This window comes from Oryctolagus cuniculus, chromosome 1, assembly GCF_964237555.1.
Source record: "Oryctolagus cuniculus chromosome 1, mOryCun1.1, whole genome shotgun sequence".
NCBI classification, from domain to species: Eukaryota; Metazoa; Chordata; class Mammalia; order Lagomorpha; family Leporidae; genus Oryctolagus; species Oryctolagus cuniculus.
Window position 1 is genome coordinate 65,184,060 of NC_091432.1, and position 22,395 is coordinate 65,206,454.

At 47.9% G+C, this 22,395-nt stretch overlaps 1 protein-coding gene across 1 annotated transcript in view; it reads left to right on the plus strand.

The window, feature by feature from the left end:
- Positions 1-11,769, plus strand: part of MRPL48 (mitochondrial ribosomal protein L48) — a 76,914-nt gene extending 65,145 nt beyond the window's left edge. The window contains exons 6-8 of the mRNA XM_008264199.4: positions 8,056-8,158; positions 10,494-10,583; positions 11,490-11,769. Of these exons, the coding sequence (XP_008262421.1) occupies positions 8,056-8,158; positions 10,494-10,583; positions 11,490-11,564 (268 nt within the window). The 3' untranslated portion in view covers positions 11,565-11,769. The remainder of the gene's footprint in view (positions 1-8,055; positions 8,159-10,493; positions 10,584-11,489) is intronic.
- The last annotated feature ends 10,626 nt before the right edge of the window (positions 11,770-22,395 follow it).

Sequence of the window (22,395 nt, forward strand, 5' to 3'; positions counted from 1 at the left end):
CACATTACCAGTAAGCTGTCTGAGTTTAAACCCAGTTCTGCTTGACTCCAGTATTTTTAATTATATAGTCTTATTTTAAGCACTTAAAACAAATTTGAACTTTTAAACCTTTATAACTTAGAGTATAACTTGCTAAAAGTACTCTTTAGAAGATTTGATAATAAGTTGTGAATTTAGCCCTCACAGCTGACAGTTCTTTTAAGCCTAAAAATGTGCCTATCTTTTCATGATGCCCCAGAGAGTTGGTTGCTCTTTCGACACTTGACACACACCTCTCTCATGTCACTTAGTGCTCTGGGCTGCAGTGAGGTAGGCACGTGTCAGTCCCCTTCTCTCTACCTGTGCATTCCTTCTTATATTTTTTAAAATTATTTTTATTTATTTGAAAGGCAGGCACACACACACACACACTGAAAGAGACAGACAAACAGAAAGAGATCTTTCATCTGCTGGTTCACCCCCCAAAGGCCCACAACAGTCAGGGCTAGGCCAAAGCCTGGAGCCAGGAACTTAATCCAGGTCTCCCATATGGGTGGCAGTGACACCCAAATACCTGAGCCGTCACCTGCTGCCTCATAGATTGCACATTAGCTGAAAGCTGCAGGTGGAAGCTGTCAGTACTTGAGCCTAGGAGCCCAGATAGGGGGCGTGGGCATTCTGAGCAGTGTCTTAACTGCTAGGCCGAAAGTCTGCCCTATGTGCCTTCCTTCTAGGTAGTGATTGTGTTCTTGTTTCTCTCTCTCTTTTAATATTTCTTCATTTGAAAGAGAGAGAGAGAGAAAATCTTCCATCCACTGGTTCACTTCTCAAGTGGCAGAACAGCCAGGACTGGGCCAAGCCAAAGCCAGGAGCTTCAACTGGGGCTCCCATGTGCATTGCAGGGGCCCATGCACATGGGCCGCCTTCTTCTGCTTTTCCCAGGCCATTAGCAGAGAGATGGATCAGAAGTGGGGCAGCTGGGCCGTGAACTGGCACCAGTATGGGATGCTGGCATTGCAGGCTGTGGCTTCATCCACTACTACATAACACCGGCCCCTGTCCTTTGTTTCTTTTGCAGCTAGCACATGGCCTGCCAATGGGAGACATTCAGTCATTTTGCAGGGTGCCAGGTTATCGAATGTGACTGTAGAACCCAGTCATGTAGTGCACATTGCCTAAAATGTAATGCAAGTGCTTTTGATTAATTAATCCAGAAACTGTTGATCAAGCCATGTGGTAGGTACTGAACTAGTTATTCCGACTAGAAGATCCTAAGATGAAATGTCCCTGATTTCAGGGAGTATACCCATACGCACAGTGCACACGCACACGCAGGCACATGCAGTCTGAGAGATGTGCTTATCACACTGTGGAAGGTCGTAGGTGAGGATAAGCTGCAGTGTCAGTTCAAGCAGCCAGATTAGCACAGTGGTTTAGGGCAGTGCCTCTCCTAGTACTGCCCTGAGAACAGACCAGGATTCATACTTTGCTCCCTTCATCGACAAAGTCTTTCTTACTGATAGAAGAAAAGTTGCTGAATTAAACAGTGCATTTACTGACTGGTGCATGCTTCTTGTCTCATGGTGGGCTCATGGCAGTTTTCATACTATCGGCTGCCTTCAAGCCCACCTGGAATCACAAGGGGTCAAGAATTCAAACTAGAATCAAGCTGCCAGTGTTCAGGTATGGCTCTATCAGTTCTTAGCAACATGACCTTGGGAAATTCTGAACTTCAGTTTCTTCATCTATGTAATGAGGATGAGAGTTTTTTTATTTCTTTGAGTTCCAAACAGTAATTAAGATAGTATTTAACAACACTTAGCACAGACACTGGCACTTAGGAAACGTTCTGAATAGTGTTGATTGTTTTTAATAATTAATGAGGACCTTTTTGTCAGCTGGCAGGGTAGCTTTTCAGAGGATGTGGTGGCAAAGAGGCATTAAATGTCACTGTCATACCTACAGTGGATCAGTTCCCTGGGTCTGTGTTTTAAAATTTCAGGACTCCTTTTAAAGAGGCTGTTTTGAAAACCTGGCTGTGACAAGCCCAGGCTGCACCGGAGTGAGGCAGAAAGGCAGTGACATTTGCCGAGCACTGCTACCAGCAAGGCTCTGAGGAAGCTCCATGCAAGCAGCTTGTGCTTAGTGGGTCAAAGCATCAACCGGGAGCCAGGCTGCCTGCCCTGTTCTCGTCCTCTGCTGCATTCCTTACTGTGCGACACTGGGCAGTCTCCTTACCCCTCTCTGTGCCTTGGTTTCCTCATCTGTAAAATGGGTTAATGAAAGAACCTGTCTAAAAAGGCTATCGTGAAAATGCCTTGAAAGCACTTAGAACCACATGCAGCTGTTGGCTGCTATTATTATTAATACAGTGGAAGCTTTCCCACAGAGATTTAGCAAGTGGCAAGGTCTGGATTTGAACCTGCTCTTTTTCCTCCAATTTTCAATTCTTCCAAGTGCTTCTGCACTAAGTGGTGATCTTCTAAACTGGAAGTATGATGATGTCACTCCCCTGCTAAGACCCTTCCATGGCTCCCCACGCCCTTAGGATCATGATGCTGGGTGCACCACGGCCTGGGCTGGCCTCTCTTGCCTTCGCTCACACTTCGTGCCCCTCTTCTCCCTTCCAACTACACAGGCTTTACTTTTGTCTCTCTCCATTTCAGGACCTTGCATGTGCTCTCTAAAGCTTAGCTGACCCTTCCCCCTTCACCTGACCCCCGCTTTTTCCTTCTGCATCATCTTGAATGTTACTTCTTTAGAGACTCATTTCATTGGGCTCCTTTGTTATTTACATAGGAGAAGTAAAAGGGATATGACTTGTCCTTCATATGTGCGTTCTTTACCTTTTAATCACTTGATTGTCACTGGTCTTTCCTAGTAGACTTCAAGCTTTTTAAGACAAGGATTGTGTCTGTCTTCACTAGTGGTCTGACCCTAAGGCCTGGTCTAGTACTGATATGCTGTAGGCACTGAATAAGTGTTTATTGATTAGGATTGAGTTCTTTCTAAAATGTTTAATTATTTATTTATTTATTTATTTATTGACAGGCAGAGTGGACAGTGAGAGAGAGAGAGAGAGATCTTCCTTTTCTGTTGGTTCACCCCCCAATGGCCATCGTGGCCAGTGCGCTGCAGCCGGCGCACAGCGCTGATCCAAAGCCAGGAGCCAGGTGCTTCTCCTGGTCTCCCATGGGGTGCAGGGCCCAAGCACCTGGGCCATCTGCTGCCTTCCCGGGCCACAGCAGAGAGCTGGACTAGAAGAGGAGCAACTGGGACAGAATCCGGCGCCCCAGCCGGGACTAGAACCCGGTGTGCCAGCGCCACAGGCAGAGGATTAGCCTATTGAGCCATGGCGCCGGCCTATTGATTTCTTTTTAATTTATTTGAAGCAGAGAGACAGATTGTTCATCTGTTGATTTCCTCCCCAAATGCCCACAACAGATGGCACACTAGGAGCCTGAACTCAATCCAGTTCTCCCACGTGGGTGACACTTGAACCCTCACCTGCTGACTCCCAGAGTGCACACTGGCAGGAAGCTGGAATCAAGAGCAGAGCCAGGACTCAAACCCAGGCACTCTGCTGTGGGATCCAGGTGTCCCAAGCTGTGTCTTCACCACTGCACCAAATTCCTGCCACGTGGGTGGAGTTCTAACAGGCACAGGCGTGGTTCCCAGAACAGCAGAATGAATGATAGGTATGCTGCTTTATGCCTTTTTTCTGCTTCTTTGCTTCAAATAGCCCAGAGCACAGAAAGCTGTTTGTTTTTAGCAGCTCACTTCCTTGCGCTTGTGCTGATTGAGGTTTCCAGACTATTGTGTTGTTAGACATTCTTCTGCCCAGCTTTTCAGACATGAAATTCTCTCCTTCTGCTCTTCATTTCATCTTGATCTATTTTTCTCCTAGGAGTGGCGGTGGTGGAAGGGATGAACTGTGACCTTGTGTTGGAGTTGGGCTAGAGAGAGGTGTGCTGGCTTTTGTTCTGGAGAGGGTCTGCTTTGCTGCAGCTGCAGCTCACACAGGAGAGCGGGCAGAGCCCTCTCCTGCAAGTTCTTTAATCTGCCTGCACCCACCCCTCGCTGAGCAGCTGCCTGGGGAGATCAGGCAAGCTGACCCAGCTCCTGTGCTCTGTGGACTGTGAGACGAAATTTCTATTTTTTTTTAACCTACTTACAATTTTTAAAACTGAGGTCTAACTTTCACAAAGTGAAATCCACAGATTCTGAGTCCCCCAGAACTTTGTCCCTTCCCAGCTGATACTTCCCAGACATGACAGCCCTCATCACGTTAGGTTGACTCTAGAAATTCATTTGTTTCTTCTCTGTTTTTACTGTGTGATCATCCAAGTAATACTTATGGCAGAGTTTTGGAAAGTGCAGAAAATCACCTGTACTCCTGTCTTTTCAAGGCCTGTTGTACTTTGAGATGACCAGAGTATAACTAACAAATGCATATTCCCTTCCCTTTTTTTTTTTTTTTTTTAACATCGTAGTTGACACAAACTTCTGATCTTTTGACTTACCTGTGACTCGGCTTGTAACTGAAACTGCCTAAGAATTCCAGGGAGAGAGTTCCCGGCTCCTGCCTTCAGCTGGCCCAGCCCGGGGTGTTGCAGCCATTTGGGAAGTAAACCAGCAGATGGAAGATGTCTCCCTGCTTCACTCCCCAAATGGCCACAAAAGCCGGGCTGGGCCAGCTGAAGCAAGGAGCTTCATCAGTGCCTCCTGCCTGGGTGCAGGGGCCCAAGCATGTGGGCCATCTTCTGTTGCTTTCCCAGGTGCTTTAGCAGGGAGCCGGGTCAGAAGTGGAGCAGTCAGGACACAAATTGGTGCTCATATGGGATGCTGGCCTCACAGGTGCGTCTTAACCCACTAGACCACAACGCCAGCCCAAATACATGTAAAAAAAAAAAAAAAATTCATCCTGCTAGCTTGCAGGTGGGGGTAAGAGCGTATTTGGGACCACGGAGTCCACTCTAATAGGCTGTCTTCCTGCATCACCCCGCTGTATTGACTGTCCTGCACTGAACTGCCTGGGCTTAATCTTGGTGTAACCAAAGTGCCTGGTATTTCCTGGTTTTCTGTTGGTTCTCTTTGAAGGCTTCTCATGCCTCCTGCCCTGTGTAGCTACTTCTGTACCGGCTGGGGATGCTCTCCAGGCCAGTGCCTATGCTCATTCTTTACATCGCGGTAAGACTTTCCCTCACCAGGGAGGCCTTCCCTGAGCCTGCTGCTCTTTCTCCCTCATCCTCAGTCCTTGGCACACACCTATGAGTGCTTCTGTCTTTGTGTAGTACAGATGTTTGTGTATCTCCTTGTCTCTCCAAGGTGCTTCCTCTCGGTGAGCATCCTAAAGACTGCATATTGCGCACTGCAGTGCCTCTGATAGGAGAGGCTGTTAGTAGATGTTTGTTGGAGGGCTGAGTAAATAAGCAAATCAGTGCAATCTTGCCAAAATAAGTATGGAAGAGTAAAACCCAAAAAAAGTGAAAAGGCTGACCACGCCTAGTTCAGTCAGTCAGTCCTATCTGTGACATCTTACAATGCTTTTTACATTTAGGGGAAGCAACATTTTAGAGTGCTTTTTGATTTCCTGAAAGCTTTTACCTAGTTATTTTATTTGATCTTCCATAAGAAGCCTGTGATTGTGTCCTAGTTTTTTAAATTGGGAAATTATTATAATATTTGATTTGGAAGAAAATATCAAGAGCTTGTGCTGAAAAGTGGGAGGGGATATTAGAGTAGCTACATGAGAGAGATGGCAAAATCAGTGTCTACCAACTGCTTCCAGGAACAAGAGAGCTGACATTTGTGGATGCACCATGCCAGGAGAATTACTTATGTAATTTCAGTTAATCATTGCATCAGCACTATGAAGTATGTACAAAATTATTATTCTCATTTTAAAGCTAAAGAAGCTGGGGCAGACGCTGTGGCACAGCAGGTTAACACCCTGGCCTGAAGCGCTGGCATCCCATATGGGTGCCGGTTAGAGATCCAGCTGCTCCACTTCCAATCCAGATCTCTGCTATGGCCTGGGAAAGCAGTACAAGATGGCCCAAGTGCTTGGGCCCATGCACCTGCATGGGAGACCCGGAAGAAGCTCCTGGCTCCTGGATTTGGATCAGCGCAGCTTGGGCCGTTGTGACCAACTGGGGACTGAACCATCAGATGGAAAACCTCTCTCTCTCTGCCTCTCCTCTCTCTGTATGTAACTCTGACTTTCAAATAAATAAATAAATCTTTTTTTAAAAAAAGCTAAAGAAGCTTAAATAGCTAATTTGTCCAAATTCAAGTAGGTAATAAATAAATAAATGATGGAGCCAATATTTAAATCCAAGAGTGTACTGTTTCTAATCTATTTTCTATTACATTAAACTTACCTTTGTAGACTTTATCTGTAGAGGGCCTTGCCCCTCACTATTAAGTGATGAAACTTTGTGAGGCTTGAAAATTCAGTCCTACCATCATTATTAATATTTCATATTTTCAGTTTGATGGACTCTTTGATAAGATGAACCTGACACTAATTCTTTTTAAAGATTTATTTATTTAATTGAAAGGCAGAGTTACAGAGAGGCAGAGGCAGAAGCACAGAGAGAGAGAGAGAGAGAGAGAGAGAGAGAGGTCTTCTATCCACTGGTTCACTACCCAGGTGGCTGCAACAACCAGAGCTGCACCAATCTGAAGCCAGGAGCCAGGAGCTTCCTCTGGGTCTCTCACGTGGGTGCAGGGGCCCAAGGACTTAGGCCATCCTCTGCTGCCTTCCTAGGTCACAGGAGAGAGCCAGATTGGAAGTAGAGCAACCAGGACTCAAACTGGCACCCATATGGGAGTCTAGTACTGCTGGTGGCAGCTTTACCTGCTATGCCACAGTGCCAGCCCCTACACTAATATTATATTTCTGTGTAGCTTTAGTCCAGTCCTGTCTCATCTCTACACCCAGTCCTCACTGTTATCTATTGATACAGTCCCAGGTTCTAATCCCATTCACACGTGAAGAAACTGAGGCCAGGAAGGGAAGTGATTTACTGAAGTGAATGCTGCTAGTAAGTGGCAGGACGACATTGACTCCGAGGCCGGTGTTCTGTCCCCTGCTGCATGTGGACCTGCCAAAGCTGACTGGCATGAACACGGACTCTGCAACAGTGACTCTCAGCCCAGGAGAGGCTGCCCATCGACATTTACTCATGTCTGGAGAAAATCTGACTTATGACTTATATATACTGTTGTCATCCAGTGGATACAGATAATGATATATAGGCCAGCCCCAGAACAAAGAAATACCTGGTTTACAAATTTTTTTTTTAATTTTTTGACAGGCAGAGTGGACAGTGAGAGAGAGAGACAGAGAGAAAGGTCTTCCTCTGCCGTTGATTCACCCTCCAATGGCCGCCGCGGCCTGCGCGCTGCGGCCGGCGCACTGCAGTGATCCGATGGCAGGAGCCAGGTGCTTCTCCTGGTCTCCCATGAGGTGCAGGACCCAAGGACTTGGGCCATCCTCCACTGCACTCCCTGGCCACAGCAGAGGGCTGGCCTGGAAGAGGGGCAACGGGGACAGAATCCGGCGCCCCGACCGGGACTAGAACCCGGTGTGCCGGCGCCGCTAGGCGGAGGATTAGCCTAGTGAGCCGCGGCGCCGGCCTGGTTTACAATTTCATTAGTGCTGAGGTCACGAAATTCCGTTCTAGAACCCTGGGTTTCATGCCTTATTTCTCCAGGACAGAAGCAGCACAAGGCAGGCCTCCCAGGCGTACCCAGTGAGCGCTCCATTCTCTCAGAAATGGATGTTCTTCAGTAGCAGCAAATGGTTTTGAATCACCATGCTGCATTCTGAGCATTGTGTTAAGCATGGCTGGGGACACACAGGCATTAAGCATGGCCTGGTCCATAGGGAGTCTAGGACGTCAGGAGAAGGGAGAGGGGGTCTGGTTACTTTGTTCCTGGCAGCAAGTAAGCATCCCTAGATCCCAGGAGCTGCTGCACGCGGCAGCCGCTGTACTCACGCACTGCCACGTTGGAGTGGGGCTGCTGGCTCCAGTGAACCCTCTGAATAGCTGATTTTCCTTCCCACAGTTACGCGATGCCCACCAAAACCATGGAGGTGTTGCAGCTGCAGGATCAAGGCACCAAAATGTTCGTGGACTCAGTCCTTACCACACATGAGCGAGTGGTTCAGGTAGGCAGCCTGGGAGAACTGAAATCTATTTGCCTCTCCTGGGTTTTCTGTCTGCTTTTTCCCCTTCTGCCATACCCTTTTCTTCCTTTCTCCTGCCCTTGGAATAATGTTCTCAGGATTCAGTTTTTGACCTCTCCATCCTTGCTTTTATAATGCCTTGCTCTGGAGCAAATTCCTTCATTCCTCTGGTCTCAGCACCATTATATACATAACCCCCAGATGTGGGTATTGCCAGTCCTTCGAGCCTAATACCTGGTCATCTGCTGGACTTCAGCACTTGATGCCCCACAGATGCAGGGGTCCAAGCACTTGGGCCATCTTCCACTGCTTTCCCAGGCCATCAGCAAGGAGCTGGATAGGATGAGGAACAGCCAGGACTCAAACCAGCGCCCATATGGGATGTCGGCACTGCAAGCAAAGGCTTAACCTACTATTCCACAGTGCCGGCTCTCTTTTTTTATCTTTAAGATTTATTTATTTATTTGGAAGCAGCTGGGGCTGGGCCAAGCCAGGAATTCTATCCTGGTCTCTCACATGGGTAGCAGTGGCCAAGTACTTGGGCCATAATTTGCTGCTTTCCCAGGCACATTAGCAAGAAGCTGGATCATAAGTAGAGTGGCAGAGACCTAATCTAGCCCTCCAATATAGGATGCTGGCGTCACAAGCAGTGACTTAACCAGCTGTGTCACTATATCCCACATCTGGTTTCTTTAGCATAATGTTTTCAAAATCCATCCATGTTATAGCATGCATCAATACTTAATTATTTTTTATTGCCAAATAATATTCCATTGTATAGGCATCCCCCCCTTTTGATCCATTCAAGAAACATATCACAAGGTAATTAGAAGAATAAGGTAGTAACACCTTAAATTTAAGTATGCTAAGTTAAAAAACTGAAGTACTTAAAATCTTTGATTCTTTAATATTACCAGGCATGTATTATTATTTGTGATACTTTTTATGACAGATCTGACATGCCACTGAGGCCCATAGGGTAAAGTCTGAACTGCAGATTAGCAGTCAGGTGAACTGTAGGTTAGCAGTTCCTGGCTCCTGCTTTTCCTCTTCACATCCCATTCACTCCAGGCATACATGAGCTGGTTTTAATTCTCTAACATTGTTATGCCTCCTCATTTTATTATTAAAAAAAAAATTATTGGGGCCAGTGCTGTGGTATAGCAGGTGAAGCTGCTGCCTGTAATGCTGGCATCCCATATGGGCACCGGTTCGAGTCGCGGCTGCTCCACTTCTGATCCATCTCTCTGCTGTGGCCTGAAAAAGCAGTAGAAGATGGCCCAAGTCCTTGGGCCCCTGCACCCGCATGGGAGACCCAGAGGAAGCTCCTGGCTCTTGGCTTCAGATTGGTGCAGCTCCAGCCGTGTGGCCAATTGGGGAGTGAACCAGCAGATGGAAGACCTCTCTTCCTCTCTCTCTCTGTGCCTCTCCTCTCTCTGTGTAACTCTGACTTTCAAATAAATAAATAAATCTTAAAAAAAAATTTATTTACTTGAAAGGCAGAGAGAGAGAGAGAGAGGAAAAAATGGAGAGAGATCTTCCATCTGCTGGTTCACTCCCCAAATGCCCACAATGTTGGGGTTGGACCAGGCTGAAGCCAGGACCTAGGAACCCCATCAGGGTCTCCCATGTGGGTGCAGGAGCCCACATACTTGAGCCATCATCTGCTTCCTCTCAGGTGCATCAGCAGGAAACTGATTGGAAGGAACCTGAACCAGGGACTCCAGTTTGGGATATAGGCATCCTAATGGTGGCTTAACCCACTACACCAAAATACTCGCTCTCCCCTTCTCCCATTTTATTGAACTGTTTTCTCTGCCTGAAAACTTTCCACATTATATTGACCTCTTCCAGTTTAATCCAGTTTTTCTCCAAGATTCCACCCAGATGTCACCTCCTCTAGAAGTTTTATTTGACCTTAGCTGAACTGTGTAGGTATTTTTCTTGCAGGTCCTTGAATCCTCCTGCACCCCCATCTACCACATATTTGGGTCTCTCAGGACAGGATCTGACAGCAGTCAGGTCTTGGTCTATGTGGATAAGCACTGAGATGAATCAGAAAATCAGCCTGGGCTTGATAACCTCTTGGTCCAGTTATGACCTCCATTGCCTACAGGAGCAGATACTGGCAGTGGCCATCTCTACGATCAAATGGCAAAGGAAATCCTGCAAAGGCCAGGCTCAGAATCAGCTCCGGGTGTTCCTCGTCCACCCTTGGGCCCTCCTGGTTTGCACACTGGAGCTGACCAGCATTTGAGTTTGTGCCAAGTCCGCCTGATCACCTGGCTTTCAGTGCAATTCTTCTTTGATTTTGCAGATCAGCGGTTTGAGTGCTACGTTTGCAGAGATTTTCTTGGAAATAATCCAGAGTAATCTTCCTGAAGGAGTCAGACTGTCAGTGAGGGAGGTAGGTGCTAGCTTGGAAAGTGGCCCCCTGGTGGCCTCCTTATGCTCAAAATTAGGGTAAAAACATCTGGACTGCGGCTTTGGTCACAACAGAAATGTGGATAATTAAGGCCACACAATGATCAGGAAAGGTGTGCAGGCTGCTGGAGCCGTGGTCAACATTCTGGCTCCGCCAAGGCCTCAGAGCTGCCGCTCTGTAGACATCAGGGGCTGTGCACTGTCACGGCGTCCTGGTGTCAGCGGTGAGCCCATGGCACTCCCAGATTCTCCCCTTTCAGGCAGTTGTGTAGCACAGAGAACCTGGTTTAAGATTATGTACACAAACACCAAAGTGTCCTTCAAGGCCTGCCGGTAGCCTGACTGGGCACACTCAGGAAGGATGTTTGGTCAGGCATGGAAAACTGGTGGAATGCAGAGAACTTCACGTCACGTGCTGGTGTGCGGGGCGCTTGCCCAGATGACCCTTCCTGTGACCCAGATCCTTGCGGTCATCTCAGCGGGGCGTCCTGCTTCATGCAGCTCCCCTGTGCCCAGGGCACGTTTAGTGTCCCACAGGTCTGCACGCAGGGAGAGAGCGTGCTGAGCAGGTGGACTTAATATTCCAGTCACAGAAAAGCGCCTATCAGAAGGGTAATTTTGACATTCTCTCTTTCTCTTAAATGCTGCTGGTGTAGTATTTACAACATTTTTACATCAGTTACTTATATGTCTGCCTCAAGGGTTATTAAGTCTGATTCAACTTTGAATCCCTGGGACCTAATACAAGTCTGGCACACAGCAGGTGCTCAGTAAGTCTAGGCCGTATCATTCTCCACAGAGCCGGCTGATGGGCCCTCTTTCAGTGCTGTGCGTGTCTGGGTAATGAAAAGCCCTGCAGTACTTCCTCCTGATTTTCCTCTCTCTCCAGCACACCGAAGAAGACTTCAAAGGACGGTTCAAAGCCCGGCCTGAACTGGAAGAACTATTGGCCAAACTGAACTAGCACACATGCGTTCATGCCAGCGCTGGTGAGAGCGAGTGCCACAGAGAGGACCTTCCTGAGTGTCAGAGCTAAGCAGGAGAACCTAATCCTAGATTTCATAACTTCCGGTTCCCATAGCCAGGAATGCCTGCTCTCCCGTGGCTGTGCTTGCCACTTCTTGCCCCATCTCCCGTGTCTTCCATTTAATAAAAATCTGTCATCACGGTGCTGTAGTTGCTGGTGTACTGGGGGTGGGTGCAGCCTGTCCTGTGCTGTCCTGCACCATCTGTGGGAGATTCTCTCTGCTGGTGCTTTAGCACAGAAGCACGTTTTCCTTTCCTGTGTCTTCAGAGCGAACTCACGGTTTAATCACTGTACCCTGGAGTCCTGCTGGGAAGCAGGTGATCATAAGCGGATTCTCTCTGCGTAGAAGCCACTGCGAGAGATTTTGGATTCATAAGTGAAAACACTCCAGGTGGAATCAGGGTCTGTCCATGAGGGAATCAGAGTGCTTTGGGGGGTAGTGCGTGACTTCTAAGTATTTGAGTCAAGGTTAAAGAGTTTGCCAGGAACTAATTTAAGCAAAGAATTGAAGTTGATCGTGGTCAGGGGTCAGCAAATGGCCCATGAACCAAATTCCAACCACTGCCTGGTCTTTTTGAGGTAAAATTCATAGACAAAAAAAAATTAAAGGAAGTCCCTACAGAGAGACTATCCTGATTTTAAAGAGGAGAAAACAGGTTTAATGAGGGTCTGGAATGTGCCGATGATGCTGGTGCAGGGCCCCCTCTCTGAGGACTGCCAGCCCTGGCGACTTCTACCATTGCCACTGTTCTGAGAATCAGTACATCCATACCCTTGTGCAAAACCGCTGTTCCTTAATGGGGTGGGCCCTGGGCTAGGAACACATTCATTGCAGTCCTCCTGCCTGTCTTTCAGGGTGGTGTGCATCTGTGCACGTGGACAGGGACCCGCATGAGGGTCTGCAGGAGTGCATGGGAGTCTCTGCTATGTGTATGTGAATGTTTTTGTATCTAACATTTATCAAGCTCTTGTTAGGCCATGTACTTCATGTGGATTTTCTTGGAGGTTTTGGTGTTATCCATTTTACAGATGAAGAAACTGAGGTCCCTGGGTCACACAGCCTGTAAGAGGCACACTTTTTTCTCCTGTACCTGTTTTTCTGGAATACCCCTACCCAGGGGGAGCATTGCGTTGTTTCTCTGAAGCTCATCATCAGTCTTGCTGTTATTTTGGTGTTTTGCTTGGTCTCCAAAGGTAACTAGAGGATCTGAGTCCTTCACAAGGTTTAAGAGTAAAGGAGGAGGCCCAGCCCTGTGGCGTGATGGGCTAAGCCTCCTCCTGTGGTGCCAGCATTCACATGGGCGCCCGTTCTAGTCCCAGCTGCCCCTCTTCCAATCCAGCTCTCTGCTATGGCCTGGGAAAGCAGTGGAAGATGGCCCAAGTTCTTGGGCCCCTGCACCCACGTAGGAGACCCGGAAGAAGCTCCTGGCTTCAGATTGGCGCAGCTCTGGCTGCTGCAGCCATCTGGGGAGTAAACCATTGGATGGACTGCTCTCCCTCTACCTATGCCTCTCTGTAACTCTGCCTTTCCAATAAATAAATAAATCTTAAAAAAAAAAAAAGTAAAGGAAGGCTGTTGATATAGTGAGTGTCCTTAATTAAAAAGGCTTTTCTGAATTAAAATGGAGGGTTCCGCAGCTCAGGACTTCCAGGTGAACCCCACTGGTGGACGTTCCAGGTGAGAACTGATATCTGGCTGTACAGTTGCTCATTGCTGAGTCTGCTTGGGGAAGATAAAAGAGCAGCAGCTAATGGATGAGTGTAAAGCTGGGGGATTGGTCACCATAATGTGAAGATAAGCAGTGAATACATCCGTGGATACGCACACCTGAGTATATTGCCCCCTTATCACAAGGGCAATGGGCACTGTCACGGGGACCCTTGTAAGAACCTGGAAAACACACAAGTCTTTTCTTCTTTTCCTTGTTAGTGCTATGTGGAAGGAGGACTCAGGATTTCATAAACTGACGAGATACTGCAGCTGAAGGACCTTAGTAGCCAGGCAGCCTGACCTTCTCTGTTAGCAGGTGCAGGGTAGGAGCCCAGAGAGGACGGAGCTCTGCCCTTGGTCACGGGGCATCTCACTGGCAGAGCAGCAGCAGGATTCAGAGTTCCTGGTTCCCAGTCTGTCTGGAATGAGTCAGGTTTATCTCTCCAACAGGAAGCAGCCGTGTTCCTTCGCTGGCCAAGTGGATGATTTATCCTCTCCCCAGAGTCAGAGGGCTTCTGGTGCTCACGATTACTCTGCAGTGCCTCCTAATGCCCTGTGCTGGTAAGAGGGACAGGAACCATTCTCCTCGCTGGAGCCTCAGTTGTAAAACGATTGGGGGGCCAGCGCTGTGGCGGAGCAGGTAAAGCTGCAGCCTGCAGTGCCAGCATCCCATATGGGCACCGGTTCGAATCCCGGCTGCTCTACTTCCGATCCTGCTCTCTGCTATGGCCTGGGAAAGCAGTGGAAGATGGCCCAAGTCCTTGGGCCCCTGCACCCACGTGGGAGACCTGGAAGAGGCTCCTGGCTCCTGGCTTCAGATGGGTGCAGCTCCGGCTGCTGCAGCCATCTGGGGAGTGAACCAGCAGATGGAAGACCTCTCTCTCTGCCTCTGCCTCTCTGCAATTCTACTTTCAAATAAATAAGTAAATCTTAAAAACAATAAAACAATTAGGACTTCATTTGATTCTGGGTGAGACCTCACAGAGGGAAATGGGCTTTCTTGGGCTCACGTGGCAATGAAATCAAATGGAACAAAAGTCTCCAAGGTTCTCTGAAGTAGCTTACTGTAAGGAAAAGAGGCAGACAGACCTGTATTGTGCCTGGCTTCAGAGTTATTTTACACTCACTGAACCCTAGTTTTATGATCTGTGAAATTAGGACAATCCCTTTTGAGGAGTTGGAGATGGAGATGATACAAGTATATATATGAATACCTACGGGCTAGCAAGTGGTCAGTGAAGGCCAGAGTGCCTTCCCTTCTAAACGTTTTCAGCACACTTTTTTTTTTTTTAATTTCTTTATTTATGTGAAACTCAGAGTTACACAAAGATAGAAGGAGAGGTAGAGAGAGAGAGAGAGGTCTTCCATCCACTGGTTCACTCCCCAGATGGCCGTGGATTGACTCTGACCCGGAGAAGGAAGTGAAAGCTGGGCATTCGAGCCATTCCCCGTCTCTAGCATGTGAAGTTTTCCTAAGGAAGGAAAGCTCTCTGAAGATGCACTGGATGTGTCTGCAACTGGAAAGACACTGTCGAAATAGGTGACCAAAATATCTTGTCCTTGGTTTTTTTTTTTTTTTTTCTTTTTTGACAGAGTGGACAGTGAGAGAGACAGAAAGGTCTTCCTTTGCCGTTGGTTCACCTTCCAATGGCCGCTGCGGCCGGTGCACCGCGCTGATCCAATGGCAGGAGCCAGGTACTTCTCCTGGTCTCCCATTGGGTGCAGGGCCCAAGCACTTGGGCCATCCTCCACTGCACTCCCTGGCCACAGCAGAGTGCTGGCCTGGAAGAGGGGCAACCAGGACAGAATCCGGCGCCCCGACCAGGACTAGAACCCGGTGTGCCGGCGCCGCAAGGCAGAGGATTAGCCTAGTGAGCCGCGGCGCCAGCCGTCCTTATTTTTATTTTAAGTTAGAGAGAGAGAGAGGGAGACAGAGAAATCTTCCATCAGCTGGTTCACTCCCCAGATCTCTGCAACAGCTGGAGAAGCCAGGAACTCAATCCAAGTCTCTCATGCGGATGGCAGGGAACCAAGTACTTGAGCCATCACTGCTGCCCCCCAGGGTGCACATCAGCAAGAAGCTAAATGTGGGAGCCGAGCCAGAACTCTAGAGCACAGGCACTCTACCAACAGGAAGCAGGCATTGCAAGCCGCACCTTCATCACCACACCAAAGGCCCACCCCTTGTGTCTGTTTAATTCTGTACTTTGATTGTTGTGATTAAAAAAAAAAATTAAAAGGCCGAATGAAAGGGGACACACACTATATATATATATATATATATATATATATAGTGTGTGTGTGTGTGTGTGTATTTAATCTACTAGTTCACTTCCCAGATGCCCACAACAGCCAGCACTGGGCCAGGAACTCCATGCAGGTCACCCATGTGGGTAGAAGGGTCTCTAATACTTGGGCTGCCTCCCAGGCGCACTAGCAGGAAGCAGGGTTGGAAGTGCTAAGGCAGGACTCGCACTGGCACCCTGATAGGGGAAGCAGGTGTTCCAGGCAGTGGCTTAACCACTGTGCCACAACACCCCCATCTGATCTTTGCCATGTTCTTATCTTCAAATGTCTGATCTCCTTGCCCTGAATCTGAAATAAATCTGAAATGATTTGTTCAGCTGTCATAATCACCCTTCCCCTGCCCCGAATAACATTCATTCTTAGACATTTCTGCTCATTTCAGAGAATCAGCTCATCATTTAGATAGAATGCCCAGGCTCTTGAGAGTGCAAACCCTTCAAAAGACAGCGGCTTAGAAAGGAAGGAGCCCTCACTTCCTCTGCCTGCTATAAGTCCTTGCTGGAGCAGAGGAGGGAGCCCCAGCATTCTCTAGAGGGTATGTGTAAGGTTTCAACATGGACCAGCGCCAGTTCTCTTTGGATTTCTAACATCAGCAGCAAAAGGACTTAGCCTGCAACTTTCTCAACATGATGGAAAGAATATATATTTTTTTAAGACAGGATTTCTTTTGTTGTGTTTTTTAATTTGAAAAGCAGAGTTAAAAACAGAGAGAAAAGTCTTCCATCTGCTGGTTCACTCCCCAAATGGCCGCAATGGCCTGAGCTGGTCCTATCTGAAGCCAGGAGCCTGGAGCTTCCAGGTCTCTCATGCAGATGCGGGGACCCAGGCACTTGGGTCATCTGCTGCTGCTGCTTTCCCAGGCCACAGCAGAGCTGGATTGGAAGTGGAGCAGCCGGGACTCGAACTGGTACCCATATGGGATGCCGGTGCTGCAAGCAGATGCTTAACCTACTACGCTATAGCGTCGGCCCCAAAGAGTATCTTCCTCACGCAGTAAACCTCTTTATGGTGCACCTTTGTACTGAGCATCTGCCCAAGGCCCTGCCAAACACCTTGCAGGGAAGAGCTATATCCCGAGGCCGCCACTCGGCCCTGGCACCAAGCCTCTCTGCAGAGCACTGCTGAGCTGCCAGAGGCAGGGGAAGGTTTCTGGGGACAGGCATGGACCACCAGAAACGCCAGCTCCATGACTGGTGGCAGAACTGAGACTAAAGAAAAACCTACTAGTCCAGCTTGCATTGGCTACTTTCCTTTCTGTCTAAGCTGCGGCAAGGAGAGCAGGATTTACGGAGCCAGGTGGTTACTCTGGGTGAGTTAGGCACTGTCATGGGCTCAGGACGCTAGGAAGAAAGCACCGAGCACAGAACAGCCTGGGCGTTAGAGCCAGAAACACGCAGTCAGCTGCCCTGTCGGACCCACATTCCCTCTGCCACACGGGGAAGAAGGGCAGCACTGCGGGGGTCCCATTAGATGACCCACTCCACCAGTCTCCCACGGGCACTGACGACAGCAGCGAAGGGCTACACAAAGCTGTCCTCAGGCCAGATGCGGTTTCTAAGCTCATCACCAATGTAGACTCATTCTTGGACCAGCCTTGGGAGGGAGGTCTACACTGGTTAATTCCGAGCCTGGGAGGTCCCATCTGCGCATTTGGACAGATGAAAATATGGATCCTGGAACTTTAAATAAGCTGTGTGAAGTCACATGGCTAGCTAGTGTCCTGAATGAGATTTCAAGGCAGCCTGTCATAGGCTTGGGACATAGCTCTGGAACTGGACTGAGTCAAATGATCTATAAATATCAGGTGATAACACTGCAATCAATGGGGGCACTTTTATTATTTGTGATTTCCTTATTTAATTCTCTTACTAGGCCTACAAATTAGGAATTATGCCCATTTCCTTGAGGAAACTGGTTGGGTAACACAACCCTCTGTGCCCCATCAAACATGTTCCGTTCTCGGACCCACCCAGGGCTGGCCCCATGTAGGAACAGGAGTCCTCCAAAATGTGCTTGCTCTGCTTGGCTGATTTGTAAGCTGTTCCTCCCACTAAGGAGGCCCTTTCATCCTCTCTCTGGTGGTATCACCCATCCTCTCCCATGACCTGTTGCTTTTAACTGCACAAATTAATACAAATAGCACCTAATTTACAATGGCTTAACTTACAGTGTTTCTACTTAGTGATGGTGTGAAAGCGTTCAGGAGAAACCATACTCTGATTTTCAAAATTTATATATCTGAAAGAGAGAGAGAGAGAGAGAGAAATTTCCCAAACTATCTGCTGTTTCACTCCCTAAATGCTTCTAACACCCAGGGTTGGGCCAAGCCAAAGCTAGGAGCCAAGAACTCTGAATCTCTCACGTGGGTGGCAGGGACTTGAGTATTTGAGCCATCACCCGCTGCCTCCCAGGGTGCTCATTAACAAGAAGCTGGAATGGGAAGTAGACCTGGGACTGGAATTCAGGCGCTCCTATGTGAGATGTGGACTTTCCACATGGTGTCCTAACCACTATGACAAACTCCTGCCCTTCCCCCTATACTTCCCTTCCCCCCAATTTTGACCTTTTCTGGGGCTGGTGACATGCTGGACAGCAGCAGCAAGCTTCAGCTCTGTCAGCCACATGGTCTTGGGAGTAAATGATTCCACCACACTCTGGTGCAGTGGGTTAAGCCATGGCCCACGGCACTGGCATTCTGTATGGTCACCAGTTCAAGTCCTGGCTTCTCCACTTCTGATCCAGCTCCCTGCTAATGTGTCTAAGAGCAGTAGAGGATAGCCCAAGTCCTTGGGCCCCTGCACCCACGTGGGAGACCCAGAAGAAGCTCCTGGCTCAAGGCTTCTGCCTCACCCAGCCCCAGTCGTTGCGGCCATTTGGGGAGTGAACCAGTGGATGGATGATCTCTCTTTCTGTCTGTAACTCTGCCTTTCAAAATGATGAATAAATCTTTCAAAAACATTTTTAAAAATAACTGATTCTCTGCAGTGTGCTATTGCTAAGCTATGATGTTTGGTCAGGTATATCAAATCCATTTTTAACATATTTTCAACTTAGAATGGGTTTGTGAGGATGTAACCCTATCAAAAACCAAGTAACATCTGTACATAAACATTCCTATTGTAAAAGACTTGAATAAGCCAACATGTAATTATTTATAAACTATTACAAAAATGCTACAATCAATGTAATAGTATATATAGCTAGTAAAAATATACTTGAGGGGCCGGCGCTGAGGCATAGCAGGTAAAGCTGCCGCCTGCAGTGCTGGCATCCCATATGGGTGCTGGTTCAAGTCCAGATGCTCCACTTCCAATCCAGCTCTCTGCTATGGCCTGGGAAAGCAGTGGAAGATGGCTCAAGTCCTTGGGCCCCTGCACCTGCATGGGAGACCCAGAAGAAGACGACCCAGCCTGGCTCCTGGCTTTGGATCAGTGCAGCTCCGGCCATTGCGGTCATCTGGAGAGTGAACCAGTAGATGGAAGACTTCTCTCTCTCTGCTTCTCTGTAACTCTTTCAAATAAATGAATCTTTAAAAAAATATATACTTTAAAAGAGGAATTATTAACACTAAATATACTTATAGGGGTGGGCATTGTGCTCAGTGGATTAAGCTATCACTTGGGACAATCCCATCCCATATCAGATTGCCAGTTCAAGTCCCAGCTACTGTTTCTCATCCAGCTTCCTGCTAATCCTAACCCCGGGAGGCAGTGGATGGTGGTTCAAGTGCTTGGCCTCCTGCTACCCATGTGAGAGACCCAGATGGAGTTCTAGGCTCCTGACTCTGGCCTGACCCAACTCTGACTGTTGCAGACATTTAGGGAGTAAACCAGCAAATGGAAGATCTCTTTCTCCCTTTCTGCCTTTTAAGTAGATGAAATAAGTTTTTAAAACATGTATGTATAGATTCCACAAAATTGTCTTCCAAAGTTTTACTAATTACTGCTTCATTAATATGAATATGCCTGGGGCCAGTGCTGTGGCATAATGGGTTAAGCTGCTGCCTGTAGTACCAGCATCCCCTATGGGCGCTGGTTTGAGTCCCAGCTGCTCCACTTCCGATCCAGCCCTCTGCTATGGCCTGGGAAAGCAGTGGAAGATGGCCCAAGTCCTTGGGCCCCTGCACCCACGTGGGAGACCCAGAAGAAGCTCCTGGCTCCTGGCTTCGGATCGGCACAGCGCCAGCCATTGCGGTCAATTGGGGAATAAAGCAGCGGATGGAAGACCTTTCTCTCTCTCTGCCTCTCCTTCTTTCTCTGTGTAACTCTGACTTTCAAATAAATAAATAAGTCTTTTTAAAAAAAAAGTGAATATGCCTGCTTCTCCTCATCTCTACCAATACCAGTTATTATATCTTTGTCAGAATTAACTAATACTTTATTTTTAAAAGTCGGCATTTTTTTTTAAAGATTTATTTATTTGAAAGAATCAGAGGTAAAGACAGAGAAAGAAAGGTAAAGTTTGAATTTCTCTAGTCATCTTGGGAGGCATATTTGTTTACTTTCCTATTCGATTATATGCATTTTATTTATTTTTTATTTATTTGATAGGTAGAGTTATAGACAGTGAGAGAGAGAGACAGAGAGAAAGGTATTCCTCCCATTGGTTCACTCCCCAAACGGCCGCCATGGCCAGCGCTGCACTGATCTGAAGCCAGGACCCAGGTGCTTCTTCCTGGTCTCCCATGCGGGTGCAGGGCCCAAGCACTTGGGCCATCCTCCACTGCCTTCCTGGGCCACAGCAGAGAGCTGGACTGGAAGAGAAGCAACTGGGACTAGAACCCGGCACCCATAGGGGATGCCAGCGCCACAGGCAGAGGATTAACCAAGTGAGCCATGGCACCAGCCAAGATTATATGCATTTTAAAACAATGATTTGAGTACTTTACTCCAGAACTTTTTTGTTGTATGTTACAAATAACTGATATCCACTTCATTTTTCAAGTTTAATTCAACTAACTGCCTTTTCTTTGAGCTTCTTGCTGACAGCTCCAGTGCACACAGCTTGCTCCCTCTGACCAAACCACTGAGCACACATGGACTCACAGGCATTAATTTTTATGTATTTACCTGGTCATCCCCTTCAGACTGAAACAACATGTTATTCCAACTTTCTGAACTCCTTGGTTTTTTGTTTTTTCTTTTCAATTTTTGAGAAGCAGAAAGACAGAACGCTCTCATCAGCTGGTTCATTCCCTAAATGCACGTAATGGCCAGGGAGCCAGACACTGAATCCAGGTCTCTCACATGGGTGATAGGAACCCAAATACTTGAGCCATCATCACTGCTTCCCAAGGTCTGCGGTAGCAGGAAGCTGGAATCAAGAGCCAGAGGCTGGCACTGAGCTGAGGCACTCCACTATGGAATGTGGGCATTTTAACTAGCAGGCTATTCACTCCCAAACGTCTCATTTCTGTTGTCTCTTTCCCACTTCCCCAAATGCCAGCACAAAGGCTCAAAGTAGATTTTAAGGCCTCCTATACTTCAGATGTGGGCTCTTAATAATGCTCAAGAACGATCACTGGGGCAGGCATTGTGGCTTAGCCAGTGAAGCCATGGCTTGCGACATCTGCATCCCATATGGGCGCTGGTTCATGTCCTGGCTGCTTCACTCCCAATCAAGCTTCCTTCTAACAGCCTAGGAAAGCAGCCAAAGATGGCCTGCTATGCATGTGGGAGACCTGGAAGAAAGTCCTGGTTTCAGCCTGGCCTACCCCTGGCTGTTGCATCTATCTGGGGAGTGAAGCAGTGGATGGAAGCTCTCTCGCTCGCTCTCTCTACTCCCTTGACTCTCTAACTCTGATGTTCAAATAAATAAATCTTAAAAAAAAAAAAAAAATGAGGCTGGTGCTATGGCTTAGTAGGCTAAGCCTCTGCCTGCAGTGCTGGCATCCCATATGGACGCCAGTTCCTGTCCCAGCTGCTCCTCTTCCGACCAGCTCTCTGCTAATGGCCTGGGAAAGCAGTGGAAGATGGCCCATGTCCTTGGGCCCCTGCACCCTGTGGAAGACCCAGAAGCAGCTCCTGACCCCTGGCTTCAGATCGGCCCAGCTCTGGCCAATGCAGCCATTTTGGGAGTGAATCAGTGGATGGAAGTCCTCTCTGTCTATAACTCTGCCTCTCAAATAAATGAAATCCTTAAAAAAAATTTGTCACTGATGATGATAAGCATGTGACTTCACTTCAGCTTCTATGGCAATCAACTGACCCCGTTCCCACTCCCAAGTGCCTTTCACAGCTAGGAATGGGTGCGAAAAGTATAGTGAAAATAGTTTCACTGAAGACAAATGAGCAGTTATCACGAACAGGGGAGCACAACCCCTTTTAAAGGAGGTGCTATTCATCAGCTCCAGCAGAGAGTGGTCAAGTGGGAATATGAGGTTCGTCTCTGTTCTCAAAAGCTGAAAATCTGTATTTTATAAACTTGTCTTTTAATTCAAAAGGCAGAGACAGAGACAGACATCAATCTTTCATCCATTGGTTTACTCCCCAGATGTCTCTAACAGCTGGGGCCAGGCCAGGCTGAAGCCAGGAGTCTGGAACTTCTTTGGGTTTCCAGTGTGCATGGCAGGGACTTAACTATATGCGCATCATCCTCTGCCTCCCAGGGTACACACTGGCAGGAAGCTAGAATTGGAAGTGGAGCTGGGACTCAACCAGATACTCTAACATGGAATGTAGTTGTCTCACGTGGCATCTTAATCACTGTGCCAAATGCCTGCCCTCCAAATCCATGTTTTAATGTTAAATA